At 34.3% G+C, this 14,655-nt stretch overlaps 2 protein-coding genes across 6 annotated transcripts in view; one reads left to right on the plus strand and one right to left on the minus strand.

The window, feature by feature from the left end:
• The window catches only part of LOC100741997 (apyrase), an 18,756-nt gene continuing 4,101 nt past the window's right edge, over window positions 1-14,655 (minus strand). Inside the window, exons 1-13 of one of the 4 annotated variants that reach the window (XM_012392377.3) lie at window positions 11,972-12,229; window positions 9,634-9,686; window positions 7,935-8,166; window positions 5,582-5,807; window positions 4,561-4,677; window positions 4,402-4,482; window positions 3,322-3,523; window positions 2,184-2,289; window positions 1,995-2,089; window positions 1,548-1,702; window positions 1,241-1,426; window positions 479-576; window positions 1-416 (exon numbers count right to left, since the gene is read on the minus strand). In XM_012392377.3, the coding sequence (XP_012247800.1) occupies window positions 176-416; window positions 479-576; window positions 1,241-1,426; window positions 1,548-1,702; window positions 1,995-2,089; window positions 2,184-2,289; window positions 3,322-3,523; window positions 4,402-4,482; window positions 4,561-4,677; window positions 5,582-5,807; window positions 7,935-8,065 (1,638 nt within the window). In that variant the 5' untranslated portion in view covers window positions 8,066-8,166; window positions 9,634-9,686; window positions 11,972-12,229 and the 3' untranslated portion in view covers window positions 1-175. Of the gene's footprint in view, window positions 417-478; window positions 577-1,240; window positions 1,427-1,547; window positions 1,703-1,994; window positions 2,090-2,183; window positions 2,290-3,321; window positions 3,524-4,401; window positions 4,483-4,560; window positions 4,678-5,581; window positions 5,808-7,934; window positions 8,167-9,633; window positions 9,687-11,971; window positions 12,230-13,647; window positions 13,770-14,655 lie in introns of those variants that run through there. The other 3 variants (XM_012392378.2, XM_003493917.4, XM_033323975.1) reach the window with 3 other exon arrangements.
• The window catches only part of LOC100742117 (protein 5NUC), a 17,287-nt gene continuing 15,053 nt past the window's right edge, over window positions 12,422-14,655 (plus strand). Inside the window, exon 1 of one of the 2 annotated variants that reach the window (XM_012392374.3) lies at window positions 12,422-12,567. The gene's annotated coding sequence lies outside the window, so the exon portion shown is untranslated. The remainder of the gene's footprint in view (window positions 12,568-14,655) is intronic. The other variant, XM_003493918.4, reaches the window with a different exon arrangement.

The following is a 14,655-nucleotide window of genomic DNA, read 5'->3' on the forward strand; positions in this document are numbered from 1 at the left end:
ATTATGAAATAGCATTTTTATTAAATTTACATTTATATTGCACAAGTTCATTTTAGATTAAATGCACTTTACGATACTGTGATATTAACATCAGTTTGCGAAATATGATTCTAGAAAGTCTTTGAATCTTCCTTACCTATTGTTTTGCTAGGAAAATGAATATTTACCGAGCTAACTAAGAACTATTTCCATCTAAAAAGATCACTCGACGATCTCGTCCGGTTAATATAGGGCTGATCTTCTTCATGTATTTAGACAATACTATCCAGTCCAAGTAACCGACTTCGTGATTTCTACCGCAGGTTTCGAATGGGACGAATCCATCCCCACCTTGGACTAAGAAGGTTGGAAGTACAATTCTGTACCACTGATCTAACACCAGCTCTTCGTACCTTGGTACCTCGCAAGCTCTACATCTGGAAGAATACGCGAATTACGAAGATTTATCGAAGTTATCGGTGAAAATGTAAGTACTCACCTTATTTTGACATCCTCCACCTTCCTGGAATTTCCTTTTATTTTATAAACCACTTTTAGCCCTGACCATATTAAAATATCTTCTTCCATTTCTAGGATCTGAAATGGTTAAATTAAATATATAACGTCACGGTATATATTAATAAAATATTTATCAGATATCTATATATAAGTTAGTTGGCTTTGAGGAGGACACAGGGAAAGCAAAAGAGAACGAGAGCCTAGCGCATGGCAGCACTTGTTACACGTCGGTAGAAACGGTGCTCGTTGATAGGAGCTGGAACGTAAAAGTACGTAAACATAAAAACGTAAAAGTTGATCACGCTTTCTGTAAAAAGTAAATTCATTCGTTTCGTACAATCTTCTCTAAAATAAGCTACAGCTTTCTAATAATGAACACACACAGGGTGAAGCACGTAATTGGAAGGACTTTTCGGTGAAATTATATATTTATATAGTTATAATAGAATTCCATTTAGAAAATTTAGCAAAAGATTACATACGTACGTATATTAACAATTTATTGTATTATAATTTCAGAAACGACTTGTGATTACGGCTTCGTAAATGGACACTTCACGTGTCTACATATAAAACAAATTAATTAAGTGAAATTATACTTTCTCGAAACCATTCGACTTTTATTCGAAATATTTTTCGCCGAATTAATTGCTGTGTAATTGAAGCAGTTCCAGTTACGGCACATGCTCCGGCCGATATTAAGTTTCTTTAAATTAATGTGAATTAAGATAAAATGTTATACCTGCAGAATGCAGCTGCCTTTTAATTCGAGGATGTCCCAAGTGTTCTCGAAAGGTTGAGCCATTATCAGATCGGCAAACGTGATATCTTGACCTATGGAGTCTATAGGAGCGCGTATTCCTCCAGGATTGTAAACACCAACTGCAGCGTATGTCCACACAGTTTTATTCTCTGCTCTCTCCACATACTACGATCATTTAGCAAACACATTTCATTAGAAAATCCGTGTATAGACATCGCTTTAATTTGCCTCAAAATAATTCCTTAATCGTTAATTCCAGGGGACAGACGAAATATTTGTGACATACAGCATCGACCATGGCGTCTGTGATCAAATTTCCAAGGTTGCATTCGTTTCTGCGACATTTATTGTCGAGGAAAACTCTCGTTCGAGCAATCTTCGTTCCTGCCTTCTCATCTACCCTTACTTTCCATGGTGCCAAAGCCTTCAGCATCTCAGGATCTGGAGAAACATTTTGATAAGTGATCATCTAACTACGTTTCACGAAAGAACATATTCTCAATTAATAAAAAATTAATTTTGATTAATTAACAACCTAACAAATTAAAAAAAGATCGATTCTTCCAGTCAGAAAAATATAAATAAAGTACAAGTTAAGAGGTAATTGTTTAAAATTTCATCAATATTACAAGATTCCTTCATTTTCATTTACTTGATTGATACAAAAAAGTAACTATCCCCTAAATGTTTGGTATAATGTGTACATATAATAAAAACAGAGATTTATTCTTACCTTCCTCGATAGAGTAATCAAGGAGAATCGGATTTCCGTCCCAATCAACCACCTCACCATCCGCATCGAACCACACCGTCAAGTTCCCCAGGTACCTGGCACAAACAGGAAACCACTTCCTCATTTTCTAGAAGAGAAGTAGACGAAACAACAGGCAGTTTCTTTTTTTATCGAGAACAAATTACCAACTTTGTGAAAGCAGCTGCCTGAACGATCAACACTGTTCTGTTGGTCTCCTCTTGAACCACCACCACGGGATATTCATCCTCTGGCTCGTCGATGAAAGGGGCTGGTCCTAAATGATAAGTATTTTATCGACACAAGCGTTTAACAATTAATAGAAATAAAATCTTCCAGCAAATGATCGCTATGGTCTGATAAAATATACACATAATATGCTAATAATAATAATATACTATAACTATACTAATAGTAATACTATTTAAAAATTTGTTCACAGGATAATCACAGTAGTCTAAGCAAAATGACGATAATAATAGTAATAAAATAATATTTTAAAAAGCACTCTAATTTATTTTAGCACTCTAATTTAAAACCACTATTTTATTTTTTAAAAACCATTCTAATAAAAAAATAAAGGAATATAAATATTCTTATTTATTTTTGAGGGTAGAACAAAGATGATCGTTAGATCGTAACATATGAATTCTCTGATTAAATGTTTGATATTTTCCTTCCTGATCGATCATACGAAGAAGTATATCATTTACCTACGATATGATTCGTATAAAATTCAAAATGATTCAACTTATAATATTTTGTTTCGCGTATCTTCTGTTTGAAATACCGTTGCAAGGTTTTCAGTAAATTATTCTCTTTGCGGTGGTACAATGAGTCATCTTTCTTTACGAGTTTATATTCGATTATTTTAGAGGCAGAGCTAGCCATGGCCATCGTCGAAGGTTGCATGACTGCTAACTATATACAAACTTTCAATACTGTTCTATTTGAACATTTGGGACGATGAATACTGCAGGATAATAGAAAATGTTAATCAATATGTTTAACTAATATTCCAAATACAGGATAACTATTACGTATTTTAAAAAATACTTGAAAAGTTCGAGAATATCTAGATTTTATTTTTAGAAGAGTCTTAAAAGGAAATTGAAGAGAAACGAAGAAAAAATATAGAAAAGCTGATCTAGAAAAACTATATAAAATTCAAGACAACAATGGCAAGAGTGTATCAGTACCAATAATACAGTATTTCGATCAACAACTTGTTTTAACAAAAAGCAAAAGTATATTTATCTTAATCGAGATAAACAGAATACTTTCGAATACTTGCAAATGTAGTAATTACCTGAATAAAGAAACGTATGAGAATGTCCACCAACGATAAGGTCGATCAGAGGACACTTGGCTGCCATTATTCTGTCCACATCCAATCCACAATGGCTTAAAACGATAATAATGTCGATCCCTCGGGACTTCAATCTCCGTGCCTCGTCATTCACCGATTCCACCTCATCCAGAAACTTTAATTTCCCGGTAATGGAAATTGTCTGGTAATTTGTAAGTTTCAATTAAGGACCAGAGTAACGTCGAATCACTCTTCCGGTTAAACCTTCGTCAACGTAATCTTCTCCCGTTTTCTGTCTCGTGCAATTATCTCCGTGCTTCTTGGAATCCGTTTAAACGTATTGATGATTAAAATATAGTTTAATAGTGACTTTTATGACCATTTTTATCTCATTCATATATAAGGCCATAAGAGAAACAAGATAAATTAAGAATACACTGATGGTTTGTTGAATGTGAAATAAGTTTCAGCTATTAAATTATTCAACTATTCAAATACAATACATCATATTCGATTATGTTAGACTAATCGAATAAAATATTTAGAAAATAATCATTTAACGAACATATTATTTTATCAGATGTCGTTTTGAAGATGTCGTTTGTATTAGTTTATCTAAATAAGCAAACAATTTTTCTTCCAGTTATTTCGTTACTTAATTATCAAACTTTTGTTTATCCTATTTAGCATAAAATAAAAATCGAAATGATCTGCCAGTTAACCCAAAACAATCTTTCTTTTTCGTTTCTGTTAAATCTCCTTCCGGAATATTTTCAAAAACGAAATCTAGATATTCTTGAATTTTTAAATACCTTCTTAAAATACATAGCGTTATCCTCTGTTTGGAATTTCGATTAAATTTTAGTATTATTAGTTCAGTATTGTTAAACGATAAAATACTTGGAATTATTATTTTCTATATTGATCTTAAACAAAATATCTTCAGTTAATTAGTCAATATTGGGAAATGACGAGACCTTAATGTTGCAAGTGCATTCTATCCTTTAAAAAAAACTCATGATTCGCTCGATTACGTCGACGAAGGATTAATCAAACGTGAAATTAAAATTCGATACGAACGTCCGTGGTCGATATAATAACGCCGATGACTCCGATCTTCGTGCCATTCCTTTCAATGATTGTGCTGTTCTTATAGAGCCCCTAAAAATATTGCAGCAACATTCATGCTTCAGGTTTGAAATTTCAATGGAAACCTTAGTTATAGTATAATGTACTAACCTGCATTGTTGGCTCTTCACTTGCATCGATATTGGTGACTACTACTGGTGCCTTGACCATTTTTAAAAACGGAACCACTCCCTCTATATCATCGTCAAATTCATGGTTTCCTATTGTCTGAAAATTTAATCGTCTTATAATCTTTTCTTCTAATAATTCTAAGTACGAACTCTATCTACAATTTATTTTATTATTTTATTAAATGATTTTATCTACGAAATCTAAATAAACTGAGATAACATTGATTATCGATTATTATCGGTACGATTTAAGAATGTCATGTTTACATATCAGATTTTATATTATTAAATAAAGAGATATAAGTTATCAACATTTATGTAGTTATTACCACTATTTTATTATTATCTATAAGTTACCATTTGCCAATTCCGCAATTATTACAATCAATCGACCTTCTTTTACAACAAAACTATAATCTTCTATGATCGTCAGAAATTTACTGACTCGGTCGCGTAGATCCTCGCACTCAATATCTGGATCAATTTAATTAACAGACTGTTACGCGATCACGAGCGAAACCATGTTTTCCCGTGGCTTCATCGACCAAATTTGACACGATAAATTCAGCTCCATCGGTTTCAAACATTAAATTTCGTTTAACGACGAGAACGAGCCACGTTCGAATGATCGATTGTTAACTTTTTGACCCAATTAAACCAATCGACCGATCAACAGCGGAAAGAAACCCCTTTTCCTATTCTTTTTTATCAGTTTATCGTCTCTCTAGTTTAGTTCCACTTTTACATCGTTCTTCGAAAGACTCTATCTCCATCGTTTCTAACTCCATCTCTGTCATTTATTTCCTGGGACGATTATCATTTTGTTACTTTGGTTGTCTTTAATTATCACGATGCGCCTCAAGTTTCGTTTCGAATTAATAGAAAAAAAAATGTTTTTTCCTTATCACATATTTAAAATCTCTTCTCTCGTGCTGATAATTGGCGATAGTTCAGCCTCAACATACTTGTTTTCGCGTGATTATTTCATAAGGTCGTCTTACCATAACATCGTGCGGTAACATGTTCATGAAGGTGGCAGTCGCGTTCCAACGGTGAACGTTGTACCACAGTGTCCCTTGATAGTGATCGCCAGCGTTCAAGAAAATTGGATTCGGCCTTTCATTCATTAAACGATTCACTGCCGTGGAGACTCTTGAGATTCCACCGACGCAATCCTTCTCCTCGCCTTCGTGACACGCTTCGGATCGAGGGCCTGTTTGCTCGAATCTAGAAAATATTTTCCTTCGTGAATAAGTTTGAGCGATACAGTGGTTCGCGAAAGATGATGTCAACAGATAGAAATAGTATTCTAATAGTTACCACAAGAAGCTTTAACACGTATATTGCGTAAAACATTTTGAAATTTTATTAGCATTGTAATGAGACTCGATTGTCATCGTTATATCGATAAAATATCAGAACAATATGTACGTAAAAGTTACAAAATATTTCATGTCATGATTTATTTATTATCTTTGACAGTCAACCATTCATCGTATTAATAAATCGCTATATTCAGGACTATGCTTGAAACTAGTTATACGCTTAAAATGAATATTCAGCCTGTGTACTAATTTTTTACCGTATGTACTTTTGCAACGACTATCTTGTTACTTTTGTACACGTTTTCAAATTGATACAAATTTTATGAACGTAGACAATATCGTCTCGTTATAGTGGCAATGAAATTTCGTAATGTTTCATACAATGCGTACAATATGGTGATAACAGTTCTCCATGGTGAGTGTTCAGATACTTTCGCGATACTTTCATGATGCTATAATTGAATTCCGAAAAAACAAATACAGTACAAGTGTACAAATCGAGTACAAATATTACTCGAACAGAATGGAAACTCGCGTCGAGGGTGGATATTGAGCAAGACGATGCTCGTTAATAGAAGAACGAACGCGATAAAAAAGAGTTGTCGTGATCAGTCCGAATCATCGCGTCCCTGACCTTGAGATTTCACTTGCTGAGACCTCGGAAATCAAGCAGCTCACGCTTTTAGAATTCCGTCTCCATTGTTGAACGACCAGTCGATTATGTAACCAATTTTCATTCCCCTTTTCTACGTAGTGTCTCTCCTTTAATGCGAATCGTCATTCGATCATAAAATTGTTAATTACGGCAGTTATCGATGTTATTTATGCATCGTGTATTAACCATCGATGTGTTTACGATCGATCAATATGATCAATTCAACAAATCATTTTGTATTGAAAACATCACTCGATGCGAATTATCGTGAATCATTGTTTGTGGAAGTGTAATAAAATTTCATGTCGTGTTTGTAGATATGGATGTCTATGTTTTGATTTAAAAATGCAGAGAATGCATACAGTGTACAAAAATAGAACGTGAAATATACGGAATATAATATTCGTTGTAATATTAATTTCTCTGTTCAAGGCTAGTCACTAATATCATTAGCATACTTTGCAACTACCATTACTATATAAATGATATATCAGTAATATATTACATATCTTTAAGTATAAGTTTTTTTTTATTTATTTAATATTTCACATTCACAATTTGTCCAATTTGGACATTTGGTAGAATTTCTTGACTGTTTAATTATCATGTGGGTGGCTATCCCCAATGGGGTAACCTTTAAGTATAAGTTGTAACTCGTAAATTGATTAATTAGTTAATTTGTACTAACTTAATCCTAGCAGGTCTGAGAAAGATTAGGCTTCCTTGTCAATACTTAATACGCTATTTCCTCTGCATCCTAACAGTACAAACAATTATCGCGAATAATAAACTTAGTATGTGTACAACAGCAACATTAACATAAAACGTTTCCATTGACCCAGTTTTTTCGATTCTCGCAACGTCATTCGCGTTCTCATTGAATTACCATTCACTGAATATATAATATACATTCTGCCGTTCGGCTTTTTTGTAGTAACTATATATATGGATTTTGTAAAACAATCAGAAATCAAGGTTGAATCAGTAATTAGAAGAAACGCGCACTACCTTCCTGCGGAATCGTCAGATTATTAAATCGAAATTATTTCTTAAAAGACATAGGAACAACGCATCTTACCATTTACTACGTATTCTACTATACAAACTTGCTGTTTAAATATGACGATTTTAACAAACAAATTTAAAAACAGTTTGCCATTTTATTAATTTCTTTCGATGGCTTTCTGGCAGATATCCCAGAGATAGTTTCACGAAAAACGTTTCGTTATTTTTTTACTCAAGTTCCTTCAAGCTCTCCTGCGGTATTCAATCTTCTCGAAAGAATTTTATAAAATAGCCAGAAAATGAAATCACCGAAGTTTAATTCGTTTTACAATTAAAACGCGTGTTATGAAAGACAAGCATGCGTCTTACCTCGCGTGGAAATCATTTAGGTGTATCACCGACAACTCGAATAAATCCGATCGTCCCGGATAATACAGTCCCCTTCCGGTGAATCCGTAACATATCTGAAGCAGAAACGGTAACAGCAAAAACGGAAGCATCGTGGATTGAATTCGTGCATCGGGAACGTTGCGGCTCTCCTCCAGGAATTACGTCTCTGGAATCTTCTTCACCGCATCCAAGTCGCTTCCCTCGAGTTTCTCTACGAGAACGAAATAACGTGTCCTGCATTCATAGTTGGAAACTAGTTCGTACCACGGTTTAGACGATATTAGGCACTACGACGAAGGCTCTCGCGATCACTGCTCGAGCTTTCAAGTTTGCACATTGAAACGTGAAACTTCGTCGAGTCTTATTCGACGACTTTTAAGAGAAAGGAGAATCTGAAAGGAATATGTTCGAACGTAACGTTAACCAAGATTAGTCTGGACCGTCGATCTACGCGATCTTCTTACGAACAAAGATCAAAGAATACATATTCAATCTTTCTAAACGATATGAATAGTTGTTGTTGTTGCATAGTGTTTGAATTGATTTTCTACGATAGAAATTCTATATATCTTGTCTTAAGCTTGTCTTTAGGTTTCTTTTAACGCTTCGCGGACTGGAGACGCGAATTCACGTATTACGTATAAAAATGTTAACTACTGTTAAATAAGACAATAAAAAGAAGCAATGGACGCTATAAACAAAGCGTTATGAATGTGTTTTTTACATTACATGCTTGAATAATACGAAACCATTATCAATATATCAGATGTATCATAATATTGTTTGGTCGGAAAGTTCGTTCGGATTTTTAAGGAATTTAATAAAATAATAAATTTTCCTTAGCACCTCTCCGTCGGGGAAATTGTTTTCAAGCATATCACACTGAAAAACATTACTAGAAACATCTCTAAATATGTTCGTTGATTTTTAATAAAATATTACACGTGTTAAATGCTGTTCGAGAAGTTCGTTATAAAGTCGATATAAAAAATCATATTGGAAAGGTTTTCGCCGAAAAACCTGAGACCTTCTGGAAGGATGGAATATTGGAGTTACGTGGAAGATGAAGAAAGCTTATGGAACGAAATGGCATTTATATAATTCGATAAATGTATATCGAATAGAAATGTAAATCGCAACGAACTTTCCGAGCGATCTTTGGAATTTTTTCGGTCACTGTGCAGAAATACGCGACAATTCGGACTATGTGCTTGTCAGAGCATACGGTTCTCAAAATGTCAAGCTGTTTGCAGGTTCTTCTTGGCGTGTATTGCATTGTCAAAGCTAATAGGAGGATGAATACGTATCGTTGATGTGGATAGCCTAAGTAGATAGCCTAAGTAAACCAGCAAAGAGGAACACTAAATGAGATTATCGGTCTACTATATCTATTTCATTTAATTCTTCTGTTAGATGGCTATCTGTGTGTAAAGTGTGTAAAGTAAAGGTTTGTAGATACATACAATGTCAAAACAAATATTTCTTGAAATACATAAATAAAAGCTACAGGCTTGATTATTGGTCACGCGTGTCTTTCGGAAGTTAATCGAATGATAAATTGAAAAATAATGATTAGAGAAAAACGATGTTGGCTTCGTTGTAAACCTCGAGCGATTAGATCGCTGTGTGTCGTTAATAACCCTTCAAAGGTAACCGTTAAAATAATTGAAAATGATATCTGTTTCATGAAATCTAAGGACGTAGAAAAAGCGGTGGCGATCAATTTGGCTTCTGAAAAAATTAAACGTCGATAAAGTGGACAAACAGCCTATTCTTTCAATCCCTTCAGATCCTCGGAAACAATAACCGTCCTTTATGTGTAATTAGGTTAAAGCAATCGCGATATCATTATCGCGTTGTTTCGTAACAGTACAGTGAATTTATCATTCGCCGCTGACAGAACTAATTTGGCATTAATTAATTCGCTGGGAGGGACGATTGACGGAATGATTAATGGTCTAATTCATCGTGACATCGTATGTAAAGCGTCTGAGAAAACTGAGCCAAGCCGTGGCGTTAAAATGACAGAAAATAGAAACGGACCTGATTAGGAAAAATTAAATAACTTCGAACGATACATCACGTGGTGCGGTTAACTTCTCCAAAAGTGAAGGCTCGTCGAAGATTTTAAGGTCACTTACGTTTTTTTTAAATGATATTTATATGAAAACCATTTCAAAAAATATTTATATTTAAAATGATAGTCTAAAAAATATTTCGATGTTGATTTCATCAAATTGAGCAAGACAAGCAATTGATGCAAGACAAGGGAAACATGAGCATAAAAGCACTGTATCGTTTCTCCTTGTCTTTTATACGATAAGTTTTACGAGTTAAGATTAAGATATCCTTTAAACTAATTTTTCGACTCGAATGTACCTCGATGCTTTTCTGTAGAGAATTAAAAAATGCATCGAATAGTGTATAAAAAAATGTGTAGTTCCATATAAAAAAGTAGAGGTGGCTTTGAAATTTTTAGAACGTCTCCACTTTCGGACGAAACAATTGCGCCATTCACTCGAACCATTTAACTTTTCCTAATGCTTTTTCCTATCTTTCATCGTTTGAACGCTGTGGCTTGGCCCAATTGTGCGTGACACTCTGCATATTTGTAGGCAGCGTATTATTCTTCTTTCTTTTCCTACATTCCACGAATTTCAACAATTAATTTCTACCTTGAAACATATAGACTACTTGGCCATGAAACGTTTAGATTACTAAACAGCAACGTGACTTGATGACTTATCTGTGAGATGCAATGATAGCTTATAAAGACTGTTACGCTATCTGTACAAGATACTAAATATTAGGTTGCTGCAGAAGTATATTTTACAAATTCAATTTACGTTCACCCATTTAGATATATTTTTATCATACTTTTTTATACCGTTTTGCAATGCTTAAAAAAAGCTTAAAGTCGGTTATCAGATTTATGATTGTAAAATTCAGTGTTTTGAATATCCGATCGATAAACCGTGAATCTAAACAAATGTAGAACTAAACAAAAGTAAAACTAATGTAACCAAACAAACAACGGCTAAATAGAAATTTCTTATCTGCATTCTGCGTTTTTTATGTTTGAAAATTTTCCATAAATGCATAAACATCTACAGTGTAAGATATTTCACTGTTATCTTCTGTCAGCTCTAGAGAATTAGATAACAATCCCATATTTAATACTGATAACTTGCTCATGCCAAGTATCCCAAATTGAACTTGTTATTCAATTACTTTGAAGCGAAATTGACATAAACATCATTAACATAAATATCATCGATCGAATAAAGCATCAGTCCATTGTTATTTCAGCCGCTCACAAGCCGTACTGATTAACTCCATAAATTACGAAGCGAAGGAAATTGTTTTTAAAGTTACAATTTTTTAATACCTGCGGATTCGCGCTAATTTATGTATATCTTCTTGCAATAAATAAACTCGTGAAAGCAAACAGCTCGTTTCCTCGCCAAGTCCAATATCAATCACGTGTCCAAACATGTAATGAAATCGAGAAACTTACGAAAAGCGGAGTTGATCAGTTTGCCTTCCGAGAGACTCGTTTCTTACTTTTTCTCGGAGTTTTAATAAAGTACTCATGAACTTGTGTTTATACGACATCCGTTTCCTAGTTTTACTCGTAGAACACGCTATATAGCTTCGTTTTACGAAAACTACCCAGGACACACTCTGTACACAAACGAAACGACGGGCAAACTGTATGCGACAACCTAATATTAAGCACGAATATGAATTTCATCGTACGCGAATGTTGTAATTTGTGGCTGAACCAGCGGGCAACGATAGAAAAAAAAATCCAGATGACAAAACAGCGAGAACAGAGTTACGAAAGGGAGCGCGAAATAATTGTCACAACCCGCGGATGAGAATCGTAGAGAATCTAATTTCTCGGCGGAAATGTCGCAATTTGCCGCGTAATCGGTCGATTTGCCAAAACGCGGCCATAATTAGCCGCAAAACGCGTGGTGATTAATCGCAAATTTAACAATCACGCAACACACCTGTCGGTCGTGAACGCTCGTCCTCAACTGTCTAGCTGACGGAAGGAACCACGTTTGCATTCCTTCCACGACCAGACAAATTCACTATCAGGATAATGCAATGCTGGTTATACAACAAACACGATAAAAAATTCCGTCGGGAGAAGGCAGATTGTCTCTTTTGTTGCTCGGAACGTTCGTAACGGTGTAAACACGGAAATTTTTCGGAAACTTTTACTTAAGATCGCTAATATTGTTCTTGGCGATTAAAACTCTGAAGTTGAGGTCTTTGCGTGATACGTCAACGTATATATAGACTAGGGTGTCTCTTTATTTCAAGGTTCTTTTTTCTTATCAATCAATAGAATCAGTATGAGGTAGGTTAATTAAATTGCAATTGGATTTTCTTGTTTAACGAATCACGTGGAATGCGTTGAGAGATACACATTATTTGTCTCGGGATCCTGGATGACAGTCTTATTCGTAGGTGCTTAGCATATTGCCGTATCGTTTCGTCGAGATAAATACGCTTAGCGACATTGTTTAGTGACGATCGTTAACGTCTCTGTCGATTAAATATCATCAGAACGTCAAAAATACGTGTGTTGGATATATAAGTAAGATTCGAATAATATTTTTTAATTAGAGTGGCTATAAAGAGGATTTGCGCGTATCATTATCGTCCAGTAAAACGTTCCTTTATCAAATTCTACGTTTCATTTTCGTAGTATCAAATTTTTATAATATACATGAAAGTACCACTAGTTGACACAAAATTTGATTATACTTGGTATAAGCTAATTAATTATGTAAATTTCGTAATATGTACAGCGACATGCAGATTCTTTTTGTATCCACTGTGTATTAATCTTGAAATACTCTGATTTCTCAGAATCCTCTTGCGTGGTAAGCAATTACTTAATAACATTGGTAAATTTACAAATTACAAGTTATGGCTTGTAAAATTCTATTATATAAACAATTTTTACCATTTTATATGTTACAAATTAATCTCCGATATCATTAACACGTTTCACGACAGTTCATAGTAAGATGATTAACTTACAGCCAACTAATAACAAATTGTATAATAAAATGAATGAAATATGTGTAATAGAATGTATCCCATAAACATCTTTCATCGCGCGTCAAACATACTTATTCTGAAACTCTATTGTCAGAACTGTTACTGATGATAGAATATTACTGCAAAATGATATATCAACACTGATAATTTTTAACCTGTAAAACAACTTGTAATAATATCATATACTTGCAAAAAGGATGCAGGAAGTATAAGTAACAAGGAGCTTCTCTAGAAAATGGGTAAAACAAAAGCCAGTAAGTGATACAGTGTACCTACTGTAGCGTTCCGAGATTAACATCATCCTAAAACTAAGAAACACAAAACATGCTGAAACTTTATCCTACAATTAACAACGAAGTATATCAAAGAAGAATTAAGAATATAAATTTTGAAGCGGCTGTTGCACGCGAAGATCAAGGTTACACGATTACGTTCTTGCCTCGATTGAAGTCTGACCAACGATTCCACGAAGGCTTCGTCCAAGGTAGATTAACTAGTTTAGGGCAAAAAGAGGCTGACTTATATGGATAAATGCGGATAAAAGGAGAAGGGCTGCAGGTAAAAGAATTTCAAACTAAGGGACCCTCGAACAATTGGCAGGCTCTCTTACCTTAGGAATCCTTTTTATCTGGCTCGGTTTGCTCTTGCTCTTCGTACGAGCAGTATCCCAGGAATTGAAATCACTCGTGACAGAAAGCGAACTGTCTAACAACCCGATTCTTCGGAGGCGAATGATGCCTCTTTCAATCGTTAAACGATGCAAAGTTAATTAATAATAAGTTAATTAATAGAAAAAATCGAAATAAGAAATGTCAGCCTTTCTCGTCCTCGCAGTTACACGTATCGTCAAAGTATTCGGACACTAGTAGCCAACTTCCTACGAGTTATATGTGTCATCTGATAGATTTGAGAGAGGAAAATACGGCATGATATAATGTGGCCATCATCGAAATTGATAAGGTTTAATCGACAAGATATTTGTCGAAAACGTACGCTTCGTAAGAGATAAAAAACTATTTGATCAGTCAATTAGCCATTATATTAACGATTACCGTGTAAACGTGTTTTAATTACGGTGTTCTTGAAGTATAAGCTTGAGTCTATTACGTCAATGCGTTTTTACGTGGTTACTAATGTACTCTTTATCGCGTGTTTCCTTACTCATGTAGAAACTGGTTGCTAAGTTATTCGTACGATTTTTTTTGCGACTTTGATAGAAAAGATAACTCCGTGTATAAAATAGATGGCGAAACGACCTCGATAATTTATATCCATGGAAAATCTCCCGATACATCAGACAATAGATTTCAAAACTCGGCCCAATTAACCAACTACCGAACTTTGTAATATTTCGCTAAAACCCTTGCAAAATCGCTCGCTATTGCGTTTCCCCTTATCGTGATTTCAATCGATTTCTTGCTTCAGTAATATATGTATACGTAATATCTCAAGTGACTTAAACAAACCAACAATTTTTAATAAATATGTTGAGAAAGAAATTAAATTATATTGAAACAGAATATATTAAGGAAGAAGAAATTCAATTATTTAAGAAGTTTTTGATCGATATGTACGTTTGAGAAACGCTATGTATATCACAAATTCAAAAGTACTGCAA

The sequence above is a fragment of the Bombus impatiens genome, unplaced genomic scaffold (assembly GCF_000188095.3).
Source record: "Bombus impatiens unplaced genomic scaffold, BIMP_2.2 scf_1417, whole genome shotgun sequence".
Taxonomy (NCBI): domain Eukaryota; kingdom Metazoa; phylum Arthropoda; class Insecta; order Hymenoptera; family Apidae; genus Bombus; species Bombus impatiens.